Source organism: Vicugna pacos, unplaced genomic scaffold, assembly GCF_048564905.1.
Source record: "Vicugna pacos unplaced genomic scaffold, VicPac4 scaffold_130, whole genome shotgun sequence".
Classification (NCBI taxonomy): Eukaryota; Metazoa; Chordata; class Mammalia; order Artiodactyla; family Camelidae; genus Vicugna; species Vicugna pacos.
Window position 1 is genome coordinate 58,184 of NW_027328810.1, and position 25,751 is coordinate 83,934.

Below are 25,751 nucleotides of genomic sequence, written 5' to 3' on the forward strand. Positions count from 1 at the left end.
AAACCAAGCACATAGGAAAGCAGTCTGAATTCTGACTTGGGGAGATGGTTTTCCAGGACATTAGTTTGCCATCTAGGTCTACAGAAACTTGCTATTCCATGCCCCAACACTTGGTCTCCCAACTTACTGGCCTGTCCTGCACTGAGGAGAATGAATTTGGACTCAATAACACTTCTACCTACCTAGCAAGTTGGACACTGGGACTGAGGGCAGCTCTCCCACACACAGGGGCCTACGGTGAGCCCTTGATTATTCCCCGAGGTTGGGGTGTGGTTTACCCAGGAGGGATGGGGACTCTACACCAACACTCAGGCAGTCTGCTCCTTCTGGGGCTCTGACATTTTACCTCCCGCTCCCTGCCAGCCCAACATTTGGGACAGTGGAGCTAAGGCAGAGATTGTGCCTGCCTGTTTCCCAGCGTGTAAAAGGGGAATATGTACTCTTCCCAAGGTAGTTCTGAGAAACAACACCTGCGGGTGCTTGGTTCCCTGAGCAACAGTAAACCTAGCTCCTTGTGGGGGCAACGGGTATGATACCCGTAGGGTTTCTGCAGAGACCTTAGCTGGAGGGCTGGGCCAGGGACGTAAAATATGAGCTGTGGGCAATGACGGGTAAGAGAAGGGTGTATAGGCAGGACTGCTGCCTCCTTCGGGGTGCCACAAGAGGTAAAACGCTTTCTCCCCATCTCTGTTATTCCCCTCCCAATTCCAGATAACTGCCTTCCCTCTGCTCCTCCTGTCCATGTGTCTCCCTCCACTTTTCCCCGCCTCCCCTCCTCCTCCCCTATTCTCCCTCCCTCGGTTCCCCTTCTCTCTCAGGACCCAGAGCGGATCGCTGGCCCTCCTGCGCATGCGCAGTTGCTGCCAGCTGGACCGCGGGTTGGAAGCTCCAGCTCCGAGCCGGGGATCGGCCCCAATGGCTTCTCAGCTCTGTCGCCCTGTAGGCCTTTGGCTACTGCCTGGGGCCGGGGCCTCTGGCTGTGGAAGTGCAAGGTGAGGGGATATCGGGAAAGGGGTGAGGCGGCTGCGGGAGGGCGGTCGGCGTGTCACAGCCCCCCAGGGCGCCAGTCAGCGTGTGTTCAGCTGGATTGCTCGGGCCAGACCCCTCTGCCCGCGCCACCTGCCCCGGCGCCCCGGCCACAGCTGTCCAGGGCCAGGTGTGCCCCTGCGCCTCTTGGCCCAGCCGGGCTCCCCTCAGTCCGCGGCTGGCGTCCGCTTCCCCTCTCCCGCCCGCGAGTCCTCCCCTCCCGGGCTTCCTCTCCTAGGCCGCCGACCCGTCCCCACCACTGGGCGGGCTGTGTCCCGGGCGGGCGGGGTCTGCACACCCGGACGGGGCGGGCGGCTTGGGCTGGGGCTGGGGCTGGCCTCCGAGCGGGGCTGCAGCCCGCGTCCCCCACCCCGCTCTCCCTGCCCCGCGACCCCGGGGCTGCCTTCCTCTCCCTTTCCCGATCCCTGAGGTCCAGATTAGCGGCGTGGGCGCTGCTCCCCAGGCTGAGAGCCCGCGGCTGTAACTCCCAGCTTCTCCTGGTGGAGTCGGGAAAAGGGAGCGGCAGTGCTGAGGGAGCTTCTGTCTCCTTGATCAGGATTTCTGCCCCAGGTAAGTACCTTGAACACTTTCAGGTGTTATGATGGCGGTGCTTGTTGATGTCACATGTTTTTATACTGAGAGGGATTACAGTGGTGAAAGCAGGGCTTGGTTCAGTTAAAAATGAGCTGAAGGCATGAGGCTGTCTCATCCTCCATCATTCACTCTCCCAGGGTGAAACGTGAGACCGTCGATCTTAAAAAGATACTTATAGTCCCTAACTAGTCCAGCCCAGCTATTGTGTGTTAACAGGAACAGCACAACCTGAGGCGTTGGAGACCCAGGGACATTGCACTCCTAAAGAGCTCCTGGCAAAATCTGGTTTGTTTTGGGTTTTTTTGTTTGTTTGTTTTAATTAAATTGTGGGACAGACTAGTAGTATAGAGGGAAAAATAATTGGCAAGAAGGATTTTTTCATATAACAGCTTTATTGTGATATTGTTCACACACCATGAAGTCCACCCACTTGAATGTTACAATTCAGCAGCTTTTAGCATATTCACATTTGTGCAACCATTATTATTCCAGAACGTTTTCATCACATCAGAAAGACCAGTTGAAATGCATGACCTATCCACCCCTTCCCAGTGGTGGTTCTAAAGAAGTTTCTTGGCTGTTCCTGACCATAAATTAACTTGTTACATTCCATGAAATATCTGGGAGGAATTCTAATCAGAATTGCAATGAATCTGTCTATCAAAGCAGGAAGAATTAATGTCTTTATGGCATAAACTTCTTCTACACACGAATATATCTGGGACCCTATCTTTTCATCTGTCCAGAGCCAGGCCTATGGGAAATCTTGGGTTTGTGAATGATGAGATTCAATACATCATTAGATGCAACTGTAGCCTTTCACTGAAGAGAAAAGTAACCTCGTAGAAGCCAAGTGATTCTCTGATGGTTAGAATGAGTGACCGCCAGTGCTGGAGTATTCGAGTGGACTTGGTGCTTGCAGAGTTCTCCACCACCTACAGTTAAGGGGATTACCGTGTTCTTTTACTTTTTTTTTTTATGGCGTTGCTTTTATTTTTACTTATTATATAAAATTATTTTTTATTGAAGTGTTGTAAATTTACCATGTTAGCTTCAGATGTACAGCAGAGATTCAGTTATAAGCTTATGCATATGTATATAAATGTTTTTCAGATTGTTTTTAGTACAACTCATTACAAGAAATTGAAAATAGTACCCTGTGCTATATAGTAGGTCCTTGTCATTTAGTTTATATTTATTAATGTGTATCTGTTAATCCTCCCTTTCCTGCCTGCTAACAACAGTTTGCTTTCTATGACCATGAGTCTATTTCTAGCAGCACCGTTTTTGCTAGCAATATATGCTGGTTGGCTCTTTTCTGTTTCAGTAGTTCCATCTTATGTGTGGGCGTTTTTCTTCTGGTGGGCCTGTGTGTGGTTTGCACACGTGATAATAGAGATCTGTATTTGGGAGAACTCCAGGCCTCGTGTAGTCCCTCGTATGGAGCGCCCACTGAACTGATGCTTGAACTTGGAAAAAAACAGTAAATGTTGGAATTTCCACTATGGTTGAGACTTCCAGGTTTCTATAACCTCTTTAGCCCACCTAAATTTTGGCTGCACCCAATACTGGATAATTTGGTGGAACTTCATGGTATGGTGGTGTAGAGACAGGGCCTTGTATGCTTCTTCTCTTTCCTTTTTCTAACAATCATTTTCCTGGGCCTTCCAGGTACTCCCCCAGAAGGGCCCAGGGCTGGCTTGGTGCTGCACTGAGGCAATATTTGTTAATAAGTCCCTTTCCTCATCTCTTCTGAGCCTCCATTTCCTTCTCTACACAATGAGGGCTTAGACTAGATAAGTGCTTTTCAGTTTCTTTTAAAGCCATGTTTCCTTTGAGAAACAGAAAATTCAAATCTCTCCTCCCATCACAACCCTTTAGATTTTGACACGTCCTCCAAGGAGTCACATAGCTCTTTGTGGTAAATTGATGTGATTGTGATTCCACGTGGCACAGAAAAGACTCTTCAGAGATTTATTGCAGGGAGAGGGCAGGAAAGGGGCAGTATGTCACACTTTCTTGTGTGAGCACTGGAGCAAAGGCTTGGGTTTAAATACAGTGTCTGATGTGGCATCTCTCTAATCTTGCACAATGTGATAAACCTCTATCCCTAGTTTCTTAATGTGTCAAGTTGGGGTGGTAATGTTTTAAGGCTTTTGTGAAACATTATACACATAAGCCATTTGTGTCTCGGTAGATACAAGACCTGCTAGAGAGTCGGAATTTCTTTAAAAATACATATATATTGTCCACATCACTCTGTCTGTGTGTATTTTGAAGTTCCTGGAGGGTGAGGGTTGAGTGTAATGTCCATCGTGGGACAGGTGGCCCATGGGTCTGTGTGCCTCAGATTGCCCCCTCCTCCCCAGTCCTCTTCCTCTCAGTCCAGGATGAAGTTCCCTAGTAGATTTACACACAGGTCTTGTGGAAATGGCTTTTCATTTTATTGTTTCACCAAGGAGGGTTGCCATCATGATCTCTGTGGTCAGGTTTTGGTGACCTGAAGGCTATGCAATTGGGGATTTCTATTTTATAAAAAGAAAAAAAATTACAAATACAAAATTAGACCTAGGTTGGTGGCAGGGGCTTTTGAAAGTGGGGACCATTAGCTTTTTTAGCTTCAGGTGCAGTGGCCTCTGGCCAAGAGGACACATCCTCATGCTCTGAATTTGGAGGGACCAGTGGGTTCAGTGGGAATATTTACTGAGTGCATCTCATGGGCTGCGCATTCTCTTATTTGTACTGTGTGTTCCTTATTTGAGACGGTGAGCTGATTTAAACTCAATAGCCTCTTTAAAATAATAGACTTTTTATTTTTAGATGTAAGGTAGATTCCCATGTAGTTGTAAGAGATAATATGGAGAGGGCCTATGGACTCTTTGCCCAATTTTCTTTAATAGTTCCATCTTGCAAAGTTGGGGTACTATTCATTCGTGACTCACTAACCCTTTTAGGTTTGTGTTATTGCCCTCATTTCTACTTATGAATAAACTGGTGTTGAGAGAAGCACACAGGTCTGCCCAGGTCACCCACGTGGTTAGTGAAGATTTGGGTGGAACGTGGGCTTGGCATTTCCAAGCAGTACCATTATGATTGTCTGTGGCAGGGAGCAGCATTCACTTTGCTTGTTTATTCATTCATTCAACAAACATTTATTGAATAAACTCTGTGGGTCAGATACTTTCATAGGGTTATCTGATTCTTCAGCAGTATGGAGAATCAGGTAATGTTTTCTTTTTCTTTTTTTTTTTAATATGAGAAAAATATCTCTGAGAGGTTATAATCTCCCCAAGGGAAAAATAGCTCATAAATGAGGGATAGTACATTTGTACAGTTCCTTCTTCTTATGCAGGTGGTACCCTAGGCATTTTACATTTGCAAACTTCCATAATCCAGATATATTCTTGTAAGGCAAGAAGTTTTTTTTTTAATTGAAGTATAGTCAAGTTTACAATGTTGTGTCAATTGCAAGGTGGTTTTTTTTTAATTTTGAATGGAGAAAATATTTTTTGAGGGGGTTAATTAAGTTTATTTATTTGTTTCATTTTTCTAAAATGAGGTACTGAGGATTGAGCCTAGGTCCTTGAACATGCTAAGCACGTGCTCTACCACTGAACTGTACCCTCCTCCCCAAAGCAAGTTTTCTTACCCATTATTCTGCACCTTAGGAGTTCAAATAAATTGGCGTTGAAATCCAGATATTTTGATCCTACTATGGTTCTTTGCATTATATCCTGCTGAGGGGTGGGGAAGCAGTTCCTTTATTCATTCATTTATTCAGCAGTTTTGAGCACCGACTTTGCATCAGGGCCTGCCTAGGTGCTTGGAAACAGAAAACAAGAAATGATCCTTTTCTGCAGGGGATGGAAGCCTAGACCAAAAGCTGGGTAATGTGATCTGAGCTTCAGTAGCCATGTGCAGATGCTGAGGACAAAATTATCCCCGATTTGCTTGGACTTCCCTTGCCTTCTGGCTGGTGCACACCAGGTCGCCGCATCCCAGTGAGGCCCGCAGCCCACAGCACAGTATGTACATCGATTTACCCTCCCTTCTCGGCAGGGCCTGCAACATGAACACCCCTGACTACGTGCAGTGCGCTGAGGACCACCAGACTCTCCCGATTGTGGTCCAACCTGTGGGGATCATCTTAGAGAATTTCTTTTGCATCTATAATGGAATCTCCTTGGTGAGCCAGATCAGACCGTGCGGCTCCCAGTGGGCACTCTAGGTATCTCTATGCGCCCGAGAATGGATGGAGTGACTTCCAGACCCACCGCAATGTCATGGGCCTTGTCACCATTACTGACTGCCTCTTGGCCAAGACCTTCTAGAAGCTCCACGCACAGAGGAGCTGTATGGCACCACGCTCTACGACTCTCAGCTCTTTGTCTTTATGCTGTATGGGGAGGTGGCCGAGCAGCCGCACACCGACGTGGCCTTCAATCTACGAGGACTGCGGGTGGTGGAGAAGAGGATCGACGACTTCACTGAGTCACTCTTCATCTTGCCCAAGTCCAAGTGGCTGGATGGGGACCCCGAAAATTCTGGGGAGAAGACCCCCCTCCTCTACATCCTATTTGAGAAGGAGGACTTCGTGGGACTGGACACAGACAGCAGGCAAGTCAACCTGAAGGCCGGGCCACCCTGGCTGTGTGACAGATTGCTTCCTTACATCCAGAATGGGATCATCAAGGAGGAGGGCTTTCTTGTAGCCAAGGCGGGAAGGAGGTGTAGCCCGCCGGTTTTCAGACGTTTAAAACTAAATCCGCCTTTGTTTCAGAGAGATCCTTTTAGGGTTAGTGTGGACACTTACTCCCCCTTTTCAGCCAGGACACTTGGAGGGACCCCTGGAGTTGCTGTCCAATAGAGTAGCCACAGCTACTGATGTTAGTAGTGCTGGGGAGGAGGCCGGTCTGAGCTGAGATGTGCTGTAAGTCAAATGCACATCAGACGCTGAAACTTGTCTAGTAAAAAGAATATAAACTATCTTGTTACTTTCTATATTGATTACACGTCAAAATGATAGTATTTTACATACAGTAGAATAAGTAAGGTCTGTTCTTAAAATCAGTTACTTGGTTTTTTTTTTGTTACATTTTAAACGTGGCAACTGGGAAACGTTATTTACATGACTCACATTTCATTCCTGTTGGACAGCCTGTCCTGGGACAGTTTCATCCCTTTGCTTATAAATGAGACTCTGAATCCCGAGACGCAGAATGAGGTGCTGGTTGAGCTCAGGGTGGAGCCGATGTCTCCTGCCTCCCAGGCCCAGCACCAGCACGGCTCAGGCCCTCTCCCCTGCCTGACAGCCACCATGCCAAGTTAGGACATCAGAAACACTGCCAGGGGCTTCCGAATTAGCTCCTTACGCAGGGAAAGGCGTGTCACGGTGTATGGGACACAGCAGGGAAAAATTCGTCCTCACTTTGTCCCTGTGATTAGGTCAAAGGCCCCACTCTGCCTTGGAAGTGCAGACGATCACTTCTGGGCTGCCTAACCCCTCACCCTCTACTATGTTTCCCTGTGTATCTTTCAAGCTGTCCCTCGGGCAGAAGAGGGTGAGACGTCTTTGCCGAGAGGTGGTCCCCCTTTACTGGGGAGAGTGAGGTGAGCTGTGTCCCCCCGGCCTACGGCCTCGGGCCTTGAGTCTGGAGAGCGCTCATGGCGGTCCCACAGGTGACGGTCAGAGGACATGGTACGTGCTGCCGGGCCCGCTGTGCAGGAGGGGCTCTGTGATTCTCTGTGATTCTAAGGTCAGATTCTACTTTCTTGTTGTTGGTAAGATGGAGGAGAAGATGCCAGAGAATTGATAAAAAGAAAATCCACACCAGTCCTGTGAATGACAGACACAGGGGATCCGTGTCCCACCTGCGTGTGGTGCCTGGCAGGCTCTGGAATAATTTTCACTTCCTCCCCGGACATTCCTCTATGGCTTAAGGAAGGGGAGAGGCATGTCGTGGCCATGATCTGTACTTGTCCTCACAGGGCCCTGTGATCTACATGCCCACACTACACTTCTGCTCCTTGGAGATGAGGTGTCAGGTTTAGGAAACTGGGCACTGCTGAGGGCATAGCTGCCAGAACCGTGCTACACCAAGGCTGGCTCCGTTCACCTCACCTGTCACCTCCTGTTGAGTCCTAAGGCGTCATTCAAGGTAGGTGCATCGGTGCAATGAAAGCAGGGACCTCCTTCACCCCCTGGACAGACTGGTGGGTGATCAGTGGAAGCCTGGAGCCCTGCCCCAGCCCCACGCCAGTGCCTCCTATTTTGTCATAGGAGGCACTGGTGACATTTTTGCTCAGCAACTGCTTGGCTCTGATTCTGCAGAGCCAACAGAGAATGCCAGCTTGTTTTTGCCTTTTGAAGTCTGCCCTTGGGATTTGGCGGAGTAGCTGGATGTGTGCTTAGCCCATAGTGGTTGACACTGTCACCATTGTTTACCCAGAACCTCGTGTACCAGGCATGGCTGCTGGCATCAAAATACAGCAGCGCATTAAACCTCCCTCCTGGTGGGTCTGTCTGTTCTGGTACCATAAGGGCTCAGCCAGCATCTGAACGTCAGTGAGATAACGTGGCCAATGAGCTCGGGTCAAGCACGTTCTCCGCCAGTGACTTTTACTCCATTGTTGCTTTTACTCTTACACAGTCATTAATTTTTTAAACAATGCTTTGGTTCAGGAGCAGAACCTAATTCTCCCCTGTTCCTCTTGGTGGGAGTGAGTAAAGTTGTCCAGCTTGAAATGCGACCACATTTTGTAGCTCAAAAGCTGTCTACACGCATCTAGGTGAAGTTTTGGTTTGGGGCGCTGACCACGTTGGGGTCCCCCGGCAGCATCGCTCCCCTCAGGCCCCTGCCTTCCCTGGATCAGGAGGTGAGGGTGGGTCTCACCGTCCCTGCGTCCCTGTCCTCATCACACTGACGTAATTTCTTGTAAATGCTGTCAAAGTCATTTTTGTTCTCGTGTGTTTCTAATTTTGGCTGTTCCTCTATTCCTTTTTCTATTTTCCTTTTTCCCTTATACCACCCCGTGAGCATGTTGTTGGGTCTGAAAATGTGGGCTGTGCACACCCTGCATTGGAATAGCCAGATCGCCCTCTGTGCCGTCTCCATCGCTATAAAAAGCAAAAACTTAACAGTTGCCATGATTCGTATATTATCCTAGTCATCTTATTTTCTACTTTTTTGGAATTTTTGCTATGTTAGCACATCACCCACTGGAGTTTGATATCTGTTAAAGTCCTTGCTTTGAGGAACCTGTTAGTTCGTCCTTATATTTGGTAACAAATGCTCTCTTACTAATTTTGTTTATTTGTTTTGAAGAAGTGAGATGCGAATTGATTTAGGCGGCTGCTGAGGGATTTTTTTCATGGAGTATTTAAACTTGGAAAGTCAAATTCTGCAGCACCTTGCTTGATTCTGGCTTTTACACAAACGTGCTCGGCACACGGTTCCTGGCTGTCGCTGTGTGACGTGCGTGACGGCGCTTCCTGGCCGGCGGTCACTGGTGAGGAAGTGGCCGGCTCGGGGGTGAGCAGCTGCAGGGGACGCTGTTGGAGGAAGCAGTCACCGGTTTTTTGTTTTTTGTTTTTTTTTTTTGCATTCACCTTCCCAGTGCCATTTACTTTAATTTGCATTCATAGAGGGGCAGGAGCGGGCCTAAAACCATGCCACTCTTTTGTTCCCTTTATGAGGCTGGTTTTTCTAAGTATCAGGAAATCATTGCCTTGTCCTACGTAACTGGTTCACTTGGATCTGGTGGACACAGGGACCGCTAAAGGGGACCGTAGCTTCCTCTCTGCTTCAGCCAGTGGGCATTCAGAGCCAGGTCTGTGGTTTGCCTCAGCAGCCGTGCAGGCCTCCCTGCACCGGCCTTTACTTTTACCCCTTTTTGGCAGTAAATAGCTGACTCTGTGTCTGTTGCAGCTGATGTCCACCACTGACGGCCGTGTGGTTATTTTGCGGTAGTGAGTCTCCAACACCCCTGTCAGCCGTGAAGGGACCTTGCATTCTCACCCCGACCCTGGTTCATCTCACCCAGGGAAAGGGCTTGGCCACCACCGTCATGCTGGACATGAGGCCTTGTTTCTCCTTTCATGCTCTGGTCCAAATGTGGACACTTCATCCTTCACTGACTTGGTCTCGCTTGAGACAGTCCAGACTTTCTGAAAGAGTCCATCACATTCTGGGGGGGAACAGAACAGAAGTAAGAGTCGCAAGTAGGAGTCTAGGCTGTCTGGGTTGGCAAATGCAGGCTGGGATCTGTGATGGCCGGTCTGTGCCCTGGAAACTGGCCTTTCCCGTGGCTCCCGAGAGAAAAGGGGTCGGAGCGAGAACAGACTTGCCTGGGTTCCTACCATCCTCATCTGCTCACTGACAGGAGTGTCAGCTAACTAGGAGCTCCCCCAGACTTCGGGCCCTTCAAACCTCAGATCACGGGAGATCCTTGAGTCCTTTTTCTGGTCCTTCTTTGTGAGAATCCAGTGCCTTCTGAGGTGACTGGCAACAGGAGATGCCTCCCCCTCCAGGGAACTCCCTTCGGAGGTCTGTGACTCAGTGCACCTTGCTGTGAGCTTGTGGGTTTCCATCGTGCTCCCTGCAGAACCAGACTTGAGACTGGCTTAGCGACAGAAATAACAAGACTGATTCCAGGGCAGGGCCAGGTGGAGGGAACAGTGGAAATTGAATGTGACCTCAAACACCTAGGTGGGTGCTGGGGCTGTTACTAAAATGGGGAGCCTGGGAGGTACCTGCCAGGAATCGAAGTCTAGAGTAAATGGTGGACATAAGGCCTTTTTTTTTGACATATGGCATTTTTAAGATGCCATTTGTCATCCAAGTTAGGACTTCCAAGAGGCACTCGTGTCTATGAGCCTGGGGCTCAGGTGAAGGAGCCGGACTAGAGATACACATTGGGATTCGTCATTCTTAGCTGGTGTTCACAGCCGTGCAAGTGGATCAGCTCATCTCAAGAGGTGCAGACTGTGTCTGAGGGGGGGCAGGGCTGTGCCTGGTTTGGAGGAAAGCCCGGACCATGCAGCTTTGGTGTGTCAGTCAGCGGCGTTTGTGATTTTCAGAGCAATGGCATTTATCCTTAAGGTTCTGGGGGGTGGGCAGGGCCACACAGGAAGAAATCTGAAGAGAGGGTTTTGGCCACGTGTGCGCGTCTTGGGACGATCCAGAAGCTGCAGGGTCCAGAAGGGGAAACTCCTCAGAAGCTGGAGTCGGAGTGGGGAGTTGGGAGAATGTAGTCACACTCTCCTGTGATGAAGGGAGGGAGGCCTAGGGAGTCCGCACCCTAGCGGACTCTCTTTCCCACGAACAAAAGGCAATCAGACAGAAGATTTGAGGTAAGAAGGGATGGGCGTTGGGAGAGGAGCCAACCTGGAGAACGGTGGTTGAACAATTCTTGAATAGTCTCCCTGAAACATAGAGTTAAAAAAACCCAGACTCTTAAGAATATTGATAGTGACTGGGGAGGAGGCAGTTGTTTTTCTGACCTCCTAAGGGTAAGGTATGTATCCGGGGATATACAGAAGAATCGGGCAGTCTGTTCCTGGGGCTTCACCCTTACCAGGGGGAACAGTGCAAGTTTAAAGGGGGAGAAGGGCAGCGGAGGGAAACTAGCCAGGCCCCGTGTCACGTACCAGTCGGCCGCCCTACTTGCGTGTTGCATTCACATCCATGCCTCCCAAGTGGGCGGTGGCAGCCCCGTTTTGAAGATTGGGAAGCCTCCTCAGAGGTTTAAGGATTTGGTTCATTTAGCAGCTAGTAAATGCTGTAGCAGGAATCCAGCAGGGCCTTGTCAGACTTCAAGGGCATGTTCTCTCTACTAATTCCGGTTGTACCTGAAATGGTGAAGTGAGTCAGTTTCGGAGCCTTTCAGAGAAAGTACGCTTTAAGTGCCTCAGGACTGTTGCACAAAGCTCAGTGTTCTTTCATGGTTCAGAACCACCGCAGTGCTTTTTGCCCCACAGATGTAAGGTCTTACTCCTTTGACGATGGCGTGGTTGTAAATGACATACATGTGCAAAACCACACTTAGCAGCTTCTGAAGGGAAACTCTCCTGTTCTCCCTTGATCGGCTTTCTTCCACGGGATGTAACTGTGCTGCAGCTAAGGCCTGAGCTTTCCGTATGGAGTGAGGGTTTGATATCCAAATTTAGCATAAAACAGTCAGATGGAGAAAATCGAAGATGACAATATATTTTGGGGTTTCATTAGACAAGACATACTATCTGTTAATGGCTCATAAAGCTAATGAAATTGAGTACAGAACATTGCATTTCTTACTTTCTACTGAGAGCTGTCTTCTAACATAAGGTTCTCTGCTTTGGAACTTCAGCTCAGCCACTAGGGCGCCTGTCATTTTGTTGGTGTGATTGCATTTACACAGTGCATGTAATCTGGGCTTCCTTAGCCCCAAACACTCCAGTGCAGAATCATAGGCTGTAGCCATCACTTAGTTATACAAATACTTCTAAAACTATATGATACCAAAAAAAATAAATAAATAAAAATAAAGAGAGAGAGGGAGATTGCCTTTATCAAAGTTCCTTTGGATTTTAACTGCAAAGTGTTGTTGAGCAGCTCTGGTTTCCTTTGGATATGAATATATACATTTCTTTGCATGTAACTTGGATTTCAGGCTTGAACACCAAGCTCTTGTTTTCCATGAGCCACAAAAATCATAGCCAAATGACACACGTATGAAACAGTTTATTCTTTTTATCTGAGACAGAATCCTTGAATTTGGGACTTGAGCTGCGACTTTCCTGTTTGCTCTTCCCACCCCTCTTGTCACCTCACTCCTTTTTCCCACGTGGCCTCCAAGAGGTCATGGTCTCATAAGAGCAGGTAGACAAATACCAGTTGGTCGCCAAGCAGTGCTGCTGTAGATGGAGCCCAGCCAAGAGCTAAAGGACATCATCAGGGAGGACTTCCTGGAAGAAATTGGCTCTACATTCAGTTCTGGGGACAGAGTAAGAGTCAGCCAGGGGAAGGAATCAAGAGGGTGACTCAGGTGGCAGGAGCAGCCCGGGTAGAGGCCTGGAGGCTTGTGGGGTGGGGACTCGGGGAGACTGCCCTGTGTGGTCCAGGGTGGTGGGTGACCCTGCTTTGAAGGACACTGGAGAGGGCCTAGGGGTGGAGGGCTTTGGAGGAGCTTGGTTTTTACTAGAACTGACACAGAAGAGGCAGTGAAGGTTGTCAGCAGGAAGTGACCCTTAGGAGAGCAGCTCTGCCTGTCCTTTTGAGTCCCACCCCTTCATTCTTTTATTCACAAAACACGCAATTCTGAGTGTCTAGGGGAGAGGGGGTGGACCCACAGTAGTAAGCAAAATGTACTTGTTTCTTGAGAGCTTAGCAGTGTCAGAAGTTGACTTAGATTAAAATGTTTTATTAACACAGCAGGGCACCTAATCCAAAGTGCGGAGGTTGGAGGGAAGGAAGACTTCCTTGACAAACAGTTAAAATGAGCCTGGAGGCTAGTGGGAAGTAGCAGCAGGTCACGGGGCCCCTGAGGTCACTGGGGACCTGGTACTGAGGTGAGGATGGACAAGCAGGGTCGGGGGTGGGGCTAGAACTCTACCAGGGAGCCTCTGATGGGTTTGAAGTGGGGGAGATGTAATCAAATTTGTGCTTTGGGAAGGCTGCCTTGGCTGTGTGTGTGTGTGTGTGTGTGTGTGTGTGTGTGTGTAGCGGGGAAGAGGGGGAGGGTGTCACCAACTGGGTGGGTCATTAGAAGACCATTCACAGGCTCGGAGGCCACCAGTGGGAGAGGGGCGTCGGGACTGCTTGGGGACCGCAGGGGCAGAGTGGATGCCGGGTTTCCTTGTGTGGAGGGCTTGTTAGCGGGGTCGCTCTAGCGACACCTTGTGGCTGGAAGTAAACAGATGGAGGCCGCCAGGTGGACTTACCTCTTCTCTCCTTCCCTGCCTTGTGTGATGATCTTAGCTCTGCCAACATATGGAACAGAAGAGCTAAGTTCCAGAGTAGCCCAGGACTTTGCTGGGCTCGTTCAAGTGAGAGCAGATAGGATTTAGGCTTGTGTTGAGATCTGTAAGTTAACTTAGCTAGAAACGTCCTGTCTTTTGGATTTTTATAGGGGTAGTAATTCTTGATAAAGATTGCTTTCTTGGTGAGAGGAAATTTAATACAACTGATGTCTTTCTCAAAAAATATCTTATCTTTAAGAAATTTAATATTCAAAATAATAGGAATATTTTAAAATGATAAACTAAGGCTTTCGTGTAGTTTCTTTGGTTTCTGAGTTGATGTGTAGGTAGACCCTTTGCATTACATAATAGCACATCTTTGACAGTATTTAAAGAGCTGTTAGTGAGCGCCCCCAATTTGAAAGCATCATTAAAGCTTGCTCTGAAATAGTGAAGTCATATAGGTCTTGTTTGCAGAAGCCAGATATTTGGTTTATAATCTGCAGCATAGCTCCCTTTATAAAATAATAATAGATTCAAAATTAACAAAGTGGAAAATAATTGATTTTTTTTAAAAAATGAAACATAAACTTTCTTGTGCTATTGTTGCAACTGGAAATTTTGAAAAGAAAAATCCTATTGTAATATCATCTAAGTGAAATACATATATGTCTGTCACATTTGAATAGTAACTGCACAGTGGTTTTTGAAGTCAGGATCATTCCAGCTCAGATACTGGCAGTGATGGTTGCTGGTTTTCAATGGAAGAGCCTAAATTTGCTTTCTTAGCTTTATTCTTTTCTTTTCTTTTCTTTTCTTTTCTTTTCTTTTCTTTTCTTTTCTTTTCTTTTCTTTTCTTCTCTTTTCTTTTCTTTTCTCTCTCTCTCTTTTTTTTTTTTGGTGGGGGTAGTGCGAGGGTTGAGTAGTGCTGTGCCAGCATGATTTGGGGGCAATTTGTGGGCAGATGTCGTGCAGCAGCAGTGAGATATTTCCATGCATTTTACTTTCCGGACATCACCAGGGAACATGTGTGGTTTGTGCCTGCAGGATGGGATGCTGCAGGACTCCCTGGTCCATCAATGTTATGTCTTGGAGCTGCTCCGGTCAGTGAATGATTTTCTGTGGCTTGGAGCTAATGTGGTCTGATGCAGATGATCAGATGTGTAACTAAAGTACTGTTACTTGAAATAAGAGAAAAGCTAGCAAAAATGTCTCTAAAATACAGGATGAGGGAGGAGAATTGGCTGAGCTGCTTGCAGTGGGGAATATTCTCAGGTGACTCCCTCACTGTGTCTCCTGTCACTATCCCCCACAGCCCTGCATGGCAGTCCTACTGAAGCAACCATGCACTTTCTCAGAAACGCGCTGAATTTCCTTGTGCCTCTGATTGTTCACTTTTTTTTTTGAAAGCACATCTTGCCCTTTGCTTAAATGCCATCCCTGCTAGCCACCACTTACACTCATTCTTCTGGACCTCGTCCATATATAGCTGCTGAATGAAAGAACAAAATGTAGTATCTCCATTTAGTGGAATATTATTCAGACATAAGAGTGAATAAAAAAGAAAAAATAAATAAAGGGGAATATGAAAAAAGCCATCTGCTCTGGGTAGTCCACCCTGACTGCTCAACCCGGCCTTTTCCCTTTGAAACCCCACCCCTTATACCCCACTCTACTATTTTTGATAGTATTTACCACCTTCTAATAAAGTTTAACATTTTCAAAAAAAAAGAGACATGCTGATACCACTTCAACATGGGAAAGCCTTGATAACAGCACGTTAACTGAAAGGAACCAGACACAAACAGCCACATATTGTTGATTTCAGTGATCTTAGAAATGCCCAGAATTGGCTCATGCAGTGGCAGAGAGCAGATGATGGTTGCAAGGGGCTGGGTGGAGGGGGGTTGTGGAGTGACTGCTAGTGACAGGGGTGTTCTATTGGGGTGATGAAGTGTTCTGGAAATAGATGGTGGTGAGGGCTGCACAACCGTGAGTGTGCAGAAGACTGCTGAGCGCTGTCTCTGGGAGTGCTTGTTGTTGGGGCGGCTTTATTTTGTTCTCATCCTGTAATGTGAAGGGTCATCTTGTGCTGAGACCATTCAACTCCTGTGAGTGGTAAGGCTAAGAGACTTTGCAGAGTCATGTTTCTTTTTTCCCCCTTGCTGAGTGCAGGCAAAAATGGTTTAAGCCTGAGAAAGTGCTCCATATGCAGAAATGTCTTTCAGTTTTGGCTGGTGTAAAAATCTTGTGAGCTTTTTAATCATTTAGGACAGTCTGTAGGGGGAAACAGCCTGTGAAGCCTGGGTGAGACTTGGAAGAGCCGCGCTACCCTCCCAGACACGGGTGGGGATTTCACCCCCATTCAGGCAGTGAAGGGCCAAGACCCGTGAGAGGAGTTGACAGTCATGAATATTTATGTGTATCCGCTGCTTCATCTTGGATATTAATTTCTAGCTGAGTCATTTTGTGGCGGCAGCCTCATCCTACATCAGGAATTTATAGTATCTGCTCTTTGAGGTGAAGAGCTGACAGACTTGATTATTTAACAGTCTATCTTGTATTGATATCTCAGATTCTTTTGTCAATCGCAAAACAGCAGAAATACAGACGTCCTTTAATGCCGATGTGACCTGGAGCAGGTTTAGTTTCTGTACCTCAGTGACCTTATCTGCGTGTGGGGAAGATGATAACAGTGCTTCCTCAGAGGGGCTGGTGAGAGGAGACTGAGAAGCATAAATGGAAGACTTACACGAGATGCTCATGAATGACAAAATTTAGTGCTCTCAGCCTGGTGAGGCCTCAGGGGCAGAGATGTCAGAACAGAGCAGTCCTAGCCAGAGTTCGATCCGCATTGTCAGGTTTTATGATCACTATCACCACTGTGGGTTATCAGGTAGTTTTAAGACTTGGTAATATGAATTCATGAATAATGTTAAAGACTAGACAACTCAGATCCGGTTTACATAGTTCTCAAGATTTCCTGTGAGAAATGGATATTTTTTCCCCATCTTAAATCTGAGTGGATTCTCTAAAAAAATTCTGTAGTCCTCCATCTTTTTCCTTTAATTCTCCTTTTCTTTAAATAAAAGTTTTTAAATGGAGTTACTGGGGACTGAACTGAGGGCCTCATGCGTGCTGAGCACATACTCTCTCAACTGAGGTATACTCTCCCCCATAATTTTTTTAAACCTTACTTTCTTAGTATTCAGAGGTTAGAGGCCTCTAATTCTTTTTTTGGAGACTTGTCCATAAACCGGTAAATCTAAAATTAATGGACAAAATTTGGTTTATTAAAAAAATCATTAGAACTTTTATCAATCCATTCAAAAGGAAATGCTTATTGAGTTAAAATGTTTCTCCTTTATGGTGATTTCTAATTTTTGGTCTAGCTTAACTTATTAAAAGTAATCCTCATCATCATAATGACCAAGCTTGCTGTGAGTGGACACCTACCAAAGGCTAAACTGTTTTTCTCATGTTTTACTTCAAAGCAGGTGTTTGACGGTAGGTATCAATGTCTCCTTTTTGCAGCTGAGGGATTGAGAGGTGGGCAGCTTGTCCCAAATCAAACGCAGCTGGCGGTGCCTAGCTCGGTGCTGGAACCCAGGCTGCACAGGATGCATTCTCAATTTCTCCTCTGATCAGCCTCCCGTTGAGTGGTTTCCCGAACTCCTGTGAGTCCATAAATGACCGATTTTGGCGATCTCAGCCTGATGAGGCCTTCAAAGGAGAGACACCAGTGAGAATGTGAGACAGAGCGGCATAAATTAAAATTGTACATTTTCACAAATGTTGCATTCTCAGGTAATGACTTAAATAGTTTATGTTTTCTTTATATTAGTGCTATGTAAGCACTAAAAACAAAACATTAAAAATGATTATAGTGCAAAATAGGAGTGGGCTTTGAAAGTCCAATCATTGCTAATGATGTTGCTTGTTTTTCTCTAGTGGTGCTTATTGACAGAATAATTTACAATGACTGAATTTGTTTTATGTATGTAGTCTTAGTATGGAGGAAAAGTTTGTCAGTGCATATTGAAAGTAAAATCTTTACTCTTTTCTTTCCTGATGATAAATATGTACGTTGTTTCCATGGCTTAAGTATATTTCCTCATTTGTGAAATTTGAGTGATGCCGTTTACCATGTCTGACTGTGAGAGGTAGACGCCTTGTATACAAAGCATCCAAGAGCTGCTTAGTAAAAATGTGCTGTCACAATGACAGATAGTTTAGAAGGATCAACTGTGAATACTAAAGAGGGTGGTTTGTTTCTGATGCATATTCAATATGGATATATATGAATGTGGCTTAAAGTAACAAGGATTCAGGGTTTTGTGTGTGTGTGTGCGTGCAGTATGAAGTTTTAATGAAATCTGTATCATTCTATTGAGACAGGGACTAGTTAAATTGACTTAAGCAGACGACCTTGAAGATTATTTACACAGAATGTGTATTGTTACAACTCAGTGTTCATGCTGCCGTGTAACTATACACTCAGACATTTAAATTCGTAGGACTCTGACCAGAAGCATTAAGTTTAGAAAAATCCACATTGATCATTTTCAGGGAATAAGCTTCTCTCTTTTGTGATTAAAGAAAATTTTGATTTATTTTTCTGCACTCTTAATAGGTTTTAAAATATCAAAACATTGATTTGACATGTCAGCTTTTTTAATAGAAAAAAGCTCATGCTGTTTTAATATGTAAATAAATGTTTTTGTATTTCAATACACTTCTATGATTTCCTGGCTCTTTGAGAAGTATTTTGCAAGATACTTAGATTACCTCCTGTTGGAAAAATACAGACATGACTTTTATGAATATAGGCCTAGTACAGGTCTGTTGGTTTTTGCTACAGTGCAAGACATGAGGACTAGGAGAGCAGTATGTGCTACATAAGCTTTTAGTTATCTGATTCTTGTTTCTGATCCACAGGCAATTTTTGTGTTGCACCTTTCCAGGCAACCAGGAAGGCCTTTTAAGCCATAGGTGGCGCTGTTACACCTTCTTACAGTCTTAACTTTCCTGTTTGTAAAGGAAGTCTTAAACAACGTGTTTTTTTTTTTTTTGGATTCCTTTGCTTAGTGCTTCAGGGTAGCACAATGTCCATTATGTCTGACTACCTGGAACTATTATTCTGCTTATGTCTTAGTTTTATTCTATCATCTCGCTGTGAACATTTCAGACTTCCTGTGCAAACAGTTGCAACATCGGACTTTTCTTGCAGTGTTAGAAACCAGTGAGCCGGGATTTTATAAAAGAGCTAGAAGCGGCCTCTGGAGCACCTTAAAGCTGAAAAGTGTACTGAGTTCCCTAAGTATTATCCCCACCGCTGTGTGTCAATGGGTGGTAGGAGATTTGGTACATATACAAAGGGGTGTGGTGTTTTGACTTGGGTTTGCGTGCACGCGCTGCCACTGAGCTACGTGATCCTGAGTCAGTTCTTTCTGAGTTTTTCCCTCGTCTGTGAGATGGGGACACTCATTTCTGCTTTGTAGAATTGTGAGAATTAGAAATTATGTAAAGTGTTTAGCACAGTGTGTATGACAAGAGGGCTCATAATCTTAACTGCTGTTTGGTGTGAAGCCATCATTTGATAGTCTTTGGCAATTACTGAGAAACAGGAAAATAAGAAAAGCTGGTTTTATGATGAAAGATATTTGAGGAGGTTCCATAGTTCCTATACACATAATTTAGCATCAGCAGAGTCAGGACATTTACACAGTCGCCCTGAACCAATGTTAAGCCACAGAATTTTTGTTACTTCATATATGTTGGGGCTTAAGGGGACCCAATACTTATACACATGTTGTGTCCAGCAGCCAACTGAGAGATGACAAAGAAGAACAGGCAGGCGATAAATGTCTCCTTTATTACTGATGAAGCCACGTTCTCCATGAAATTCAGGGCTGTGGGAGAGTGAGTGTCATGACACTATGTCCCAGAATTAGAGACTTACGCAGTCCCAGGTAACTCTGGTCCACAGCGAGCATTCCCTTGAGAGATTCTGACCCATAATGCACAGGACTGTCTTGCCATGGAACTGAGCATCCCGGCTGCTTCCTAAGGGTGGCCAACACTGGAGGGGAAGGAAAGCTTTCATATGCCCTGCTTGTCTCCCCGGACTCACACCTCAATCTGTTAGTGTGAGGAGGGCTAGCCGTGGGCCAGTGGTCAGGGGTGTGAAGGGAGAAGCAGTCTCCCATGGACCAGAGGAGTGGGGAGGAGGGAATCCCCCCTCAGATTAAACAGGTGGTGGCTTGAAACAGAAGGGTGCTCCTCAAGAGTTTATAAGAGGGGAAATAAGGATTTCCTTTGGGACTCAGAATAGTCATGAAACACAGAAGATGATTAGATGGGAGACTTGTAAATCACTTTCTTATTAAATTGAAATTTGTTGGGCACCAAAAATGTGCTACATTCTTTTCTGAGAGTTTTACAGAAATGAATCCTCCAATTTTCACAACAAGCGAGTAAGAAAGATTTGATTGTTATCCCAGGTTTACAGTGTGGAAATTGAGGCACACAGAGGGTAAGTAATTTGGCCAAGGTAACAGAGCTAGTAAGTGGCAGAGCTGGGATTTAAATCTTGGCTATCTGGTTTCCAGGCTCCCAGGGATGGGCTTTGGGTGTTTACAGGTATCTGCATCCCTGGATCTCTGTACCTCTGCATCAGTTAGACCAGAAAATACAGGGAAAGTGGAGTTATACAGGTGCTCACAGTCGTGTCTCAGCCACTGTCCATGGAGTGTGCCCCGTGATTGGCATTAATTGTTTTCCAGGCAGTAGATCTGTTCTTATAACAGAAATTTAGTCCATTGAGTTAATCTAGAAACCCTTCCTGCTCTGCTTCTGTCCACGCTTGCCATGTGACTGCCTGCCCGAGATTGGGCCGTGGAGGAGAATCTGTACTCATGGTTGAACTCTGATATTTCAATCTGGTTTGTAGTTTCACATCTCCTGTTACATTAATAAATTAAATTTCTGGTTTTCTTGCATCAGTGTGTCATAAGTTTGCTTAATGTGAAACCAGTCCATGGGAGCCGAGGGGTGCTGACGGTATAATTTCTGAGCATGTGGCATTTCTACCCGTGCAGAAATGGCTGGAGGATGTCCACCTTCCTCACTGATTTCTCCCAGCAGCAGGTTCCTCTCCCACCCCCGGATGTGAGGATGGGATCTCTCTGAGTAGGCCATTCAGAGGCCGAGTCCACCAATCAGATGAAGTACCTGGAAGTGGGTTTAATAGAAGAAAAGGGCTTCCAGGTAGTCTGATGGGCTGTTTGAGTCCGTTTGGTGAAAAGATGTCCACTGTCTGTGGTTGAGCTGCTTCTTTGCTGTTTAAAAGTCTGTATTACATGAAGGGATTTTAAAAAGCAGAAAGGTGTGATTTCAGGTGGTACATCCGCACCGGTGAGTATTGCTGGATGACCGCCTGTGTGTGGAATAGACAGAGTCTTACAAACTTCATAAAACAGCTTTTAAAGCTCTTCCATCTGAGTGCACTTCGTATGGGGTCCAGTTCATGACTGGTCGCGCTGAGAGGGCACGTAACTGATGATGGCAGAAAGGACACGGAGGCATCAAAAAGGTCCCAGACATGTTCTGTGTTTAGAGGATGGGGCACAGAGTAACATATTTGAGCTGGTTTTTCATTGAACACTTTTGAGTATTTTCTAGGACTCCCCAATCCCCCATGGTTCCATGCAGCTGGGTGTCCCCTCAGTGCAGCTCTGTCAGCGCTTGCCCTGGGCTGACGCGGTGTCACGGGGAGCAGGACGGTCAGTGTCCCCGGCTCCTCCGAGCTCCGTCTCCTCATCCGCAGAGCCGGGTTTCTCATCCGTGTCTACTTAGTAGGATTGCTGAGAATCACACGTGATGGTTGTCAGGTGTGACTTTTGGTTGTCTCTGTGATTGGCGTATAGTCAATATTTGATAGAAACACTTGTTTTTTATTATAATTGTGGCTCCTAGATTGCAGTGGTTTTTAGTCTGCATTTATTTTTTTATATAAATTTATTCTTATTTTTAAGTAAGCACTTGTATTTATTTATTTTCATGAAGGTACAGGGGATTGAAGCCAGGAACATGTGCGTGCACAAAAGGTGCTCTACAATGGAGTAATACCCACCCTCCTTGTCTGCACTTAAAAATAAATATTTCAATACACAAAATATTTCTTAAACACCATCATGGGTCCTATTTTCTGCATAGACAATTGAATACATATGCCATCTCAATAAGAATAAATGTCATGGGGACATACCTTTCTAAATCTGTTTACGTGTTTTAAAACGATCATAGCTAGTGAAAAACACGAGTCTTGGATCCACTACTTCTTAGGGTCTGCTTTGCCATCATGGGGAATTACATTCTACAGAGAAGGCTTATTGGATCTCATTGATATTTGGATGATTTTGCAATGTTCAAGGCTTTCAAAAGCTGACCGTTTTGTATTTTAAACTAACTACAAAGTTATCTTCTAGAAGTTGTAAGTCCTTAGCTTGTGAAGTGCCCAGTAATTCAGTTTGTATATGTCTGTGTCTCTGTGAACGTGTATGTGTGTGATTTCAGGAATATAGCAATAAGTTCCATATAGCCTTCTGAAATCTTTCTCCTCCAGTTCAAGGTGTAGGTATATATTTACACAAATAAATTGATACTCTTTTGTGATTTGGCATATTGGTGGGAATAAGAGGTTCTCATAATTGTTTCAGAAGGGTTGGGGAGCATGAGCTTAGAAAATGGGAGGAGATAGAGGCAGGGAGGTTCTTTAAACTTTGTGCAAGATGAGAAACAGTAGCTTTTCTTTTTTCTTCTAAAGCAAACTGGCACTGAATTGTAACATACTAATACTCAGAATTGCTTTTCTGATCAGAGACAAGTGCCTCAGATTTTTCAAGGCAACATGAATGATGAAATGTGTTTTAGCAGTTATCTTTAAAAGTAGTTTTATTTTTCAAGTATAAGTCTATAGAATGTTCTTTTTTTCCCAGCTGTACAAGAATTTCTCATTGATCCAGGTACGTGATCAATGTGTTTAGTTTCTTTGGGTTATTTTTTTTTTTAAGTGCTTGATTCATTCTGGTGTGAATGAATGTTTAAAATTTCTGGATTTTGATCTTTAAAACTTGCTGATTTATCAGAACTGCAAAAAACCTGATGTTTGTTCCTTGTTTGGTGGGGCAACCTATTGATTTATGTTGTCTGTTATAGAGGGAAATTCTTCCTCTAGCCTGTAGATAATTAAGTGAATGGTTTGCAGTGTGCCTTAAAAATTATTTGAATGCATTGAGCATGTTTGTCCAGTGAATTTTGGATTGAGTCATAATAATGACTTTGCTTTGATTCTGTGGCTTTTGTCCTCTCCACAAGAATTTGAATTCTCTGTTGCATTTTGTATTCGTGTTCTTAACAGGGGAAGGAATTTTGCATTTTTTACAGAGGTGGGATTTCCTATCCCCTCTGAATTCCTTCTGTAATTGATACAGCGAAAATCTGTTATTGCAGTGCTTAATTATTTCATAAAAAATTTTTTGGCTTAATCAGAAACAATGACAAAGAATGATAATAAAAAATACGAAAACCTTCCTTCCTTTGAAGAATAGAAATGAGGTGGTCAGGCTCACGCATGCTTTGTACCTGACACACTTACTCTCATGTCATTGTGTATCATGAGTCGGAGATGGAGTTGTTTCAGGTTTATAGATTTTTGTTTTAACATTTGTGTTGAATTCATTCTCTAGGCATGATGATTCCTGTTGCCTTTGTGGAAAGTGTAGATGAAGGGAAACAAATGCTTTGTTTTGTTTTCAGGAGGCCTGAGATGCTGATGAGAAAAGAGTAGAGGGTGGGCTGAGGAAAATAGTGATAGACCCTCACCTCCAGGCTGAAATTGATGAACAAAGAAATCAATTAAGTGTATTGGTATTTGACTAATAGAAGTCAGACAGCCCAGACTGTCTAGTTATGCCCAAAGGAAAGTACTGAATTCACCTGCAGAATTAGGTGCTTTACCATGTAGAAGCAGCTTAGAGCAATCAGAAAAATCAGTGATGAGATATAAAAAGAATATAATATCTTTTATTTCTGAAACTTTTCTACATTAAGTTGTGTAGAGCTAAAATTAAGTTTCAAGCACCAGGAGTTAAGAGTTTAGGTGGTTCTGTGGGATCGTTATTCAGGGATGTGTCTAGACCCTGCTGGAGTGGCCGAAGCTGGCAGGAAAAGATCCAGAGCCAGGATTTGTCATCCTAGGATGTCCTCCATAATGGTTCCATGTGGGAGCCCATGATTGAGTTAACAAGTTGTAACACATCCCAGCCGCCTGTCAACTTTAAGAAAAACAATGTGCTTATTAACTGCTTTAAAGCAAACACCTGTGCATCCTCACTCCTGTCTCCTTGCCATAAAAAGCAGAGACAATGCCTTGCTTGCATATTTGAGGTTATAGATAGCACACTGCTTATTGCACAGCAATGACCCAGGCCCTCAGCTATAAACGCCAGGCCTGCGTGGTGTTAGATAGTCTATTATCCCCAAAACAGGGACCAGGCTGGTCTGGTGGTCTGCTTTGTAATGAACATGTCTAAAAAATGTATCTTGTTCCCCTCAGCCCATGACTTCCCTAAAGGTAAACTAAGCCTTAGTACTCATGGTGGAGTCTACAATCTCTGTCTCATCCCTTCTTTCCCCAAGTTCCTGCCTACTATCTCACAACTGTTATTGACTTTTTACTTTGATTATACACAATAAATATGGGAGCATTTGAGAGACTCGTGGATTTGGCTCCCTAATCCCTCTCGATTTCTTTCCTTTTTCCGCAGTCTTGAGAAATTCATTCCGTGTCGGTAAGACTTCCGCCAGCCAGAACCCACAGTTCCAGGTGAGAAGGATGCAGGCTTTATCCCTCCTACCCGAGGGAGAGAGAGGAGATAATTGAGATATGCTCCCCTGTGGTCCCTTCCTGCCCCAGGGCCACTCCAGTTCACCTGCAGCCTTCTGGCCTCTGCTCACAGGGCCTCTGTCCCAGGATTGACCGCAGCCTTTTATTCCCTTGTCAACATTCCCTGTGCCTTTCAGAGGTTGCTCTCTTCTCTGCAATTCAACCCTGGCACGTGTGATGGTGGTCAGCGTGCTGATGGGCAGTTACTTGGGGACTCCCAGGAGCCATGCTGATTCTCCTGAGTCATTCGGGGTTACAGAACTGTCAAGCACTGCAGGAAGCCCATTCACGTGAGTTCAACACATCATTACATCACTTTCATTTTATTTTTGAATTTTCAGTGGAGAAATTATTTGTAGCACACTGTTCCAGATTTTAGGCCGCCTGCTTTCCTCACCACCATTTCCTTGTTGGCTCTGGTGCTTGTTTTAAGAACCAGGTTTCTTCTCTGGTCATTTGTAGCAGCTGGGCTTGCCGAATCCTTGATTTGCATTTGAAGCAGAATGCTTCTTCGTGATGTCAAACTGATTTTCCTTGTCATGTCTGAATATTTCTTGTACACTCAGCAACAGTTTCAAGTGAAATGCTCTTGTCCAATTTCGGTTAACTAATATTTGCTGATCTCCTGCTTTCATGCTGAGGGCAGTTTCTTCTTCCTGTAATAAATGTTAGCAATTTGCTTTTACTATGGAAGGTACTAATCCGAGGTGCTTTTGTTCTTAACAGTTTTAATACAAATCACCCATTAAAATGTACAGCGGATTTTACTCTATGCCCAGAAATGTGCATCCCAGTCAATCTTAGAATATTTTCTTCCCCCCAACAGGAAACCCAGTACGCATAAGCAGACATTATCAACTTCCCCATCCTCCCCAAGCCCCAGGGAGCCACTCTTCTGTCTCTGTGGATTTGCCTGTGCTGAACATTTCATGCAAATCGAGTCACTTCATGTAAGTGGAACCGTCTATTTTGACTGACTTCTTTCACACTGAGTAACGTTTTCAATGTTTGTCCACGTTGTGGCCTGGGTCAGTACTCTATGCTTTGCTATTGCTGAATAATATTTCACTGTATGGCTGGGCCCCTTTATTTACCCATTCATCACGTGATAGACATTTGGGTTGTTTCTGTTTTTTGGCTCTGAAAATTAATGGCGAAAAGTAATGGTGAATATTCCTGTAGGAGTTTTTATGTTAACATTTGTTTTCAGTTCTCTTACTTGTGTGCCCAGGAAGTAGAATTGCT

The 25,751-nt window shown here is 45.1% G+C and overlaps 1 protein-coding gene and 1 long non-coding RNA gene across 2 annotated transcripts in view; both read left to right on the forward strand.

Moving 5' to 3' along the window:
- Positions 1 to 25,751, forward strand: part of LOC140695072 (uncharacterized) — a 156,801-nt gene that overhangs the window by 13,664 nt on the left and 117,386 nt on the right. The gene's annotated exons all lie outside the window — the stretch shown is intronic.
- On the forward strand, positions 22 to 25,393 carry LOC140695068 (uncharacterized). The gene is made up of 8 exons (XM_072958001.1): positions 22 to 237; positions 712 to 992; positions 1,518 to 1,596; positions 1,837 to 1,905; positions 22,558 to 22,584; positions 24,388 to 24,446; positions 24,644 to 24,796; positions 25,333 to 25,393. Exons 1-7 carry the CDS (start codon positions 45 to 47, stop codon positions 24,737 to 24,739), a joined length of 804 nt encoding a protein of 267 aa, XP_072814102.1. The 5' UTR covers positions 22 to 44; the 3' UTR covers positions 24,740 to 24,796; positions 25,333 to 25,393.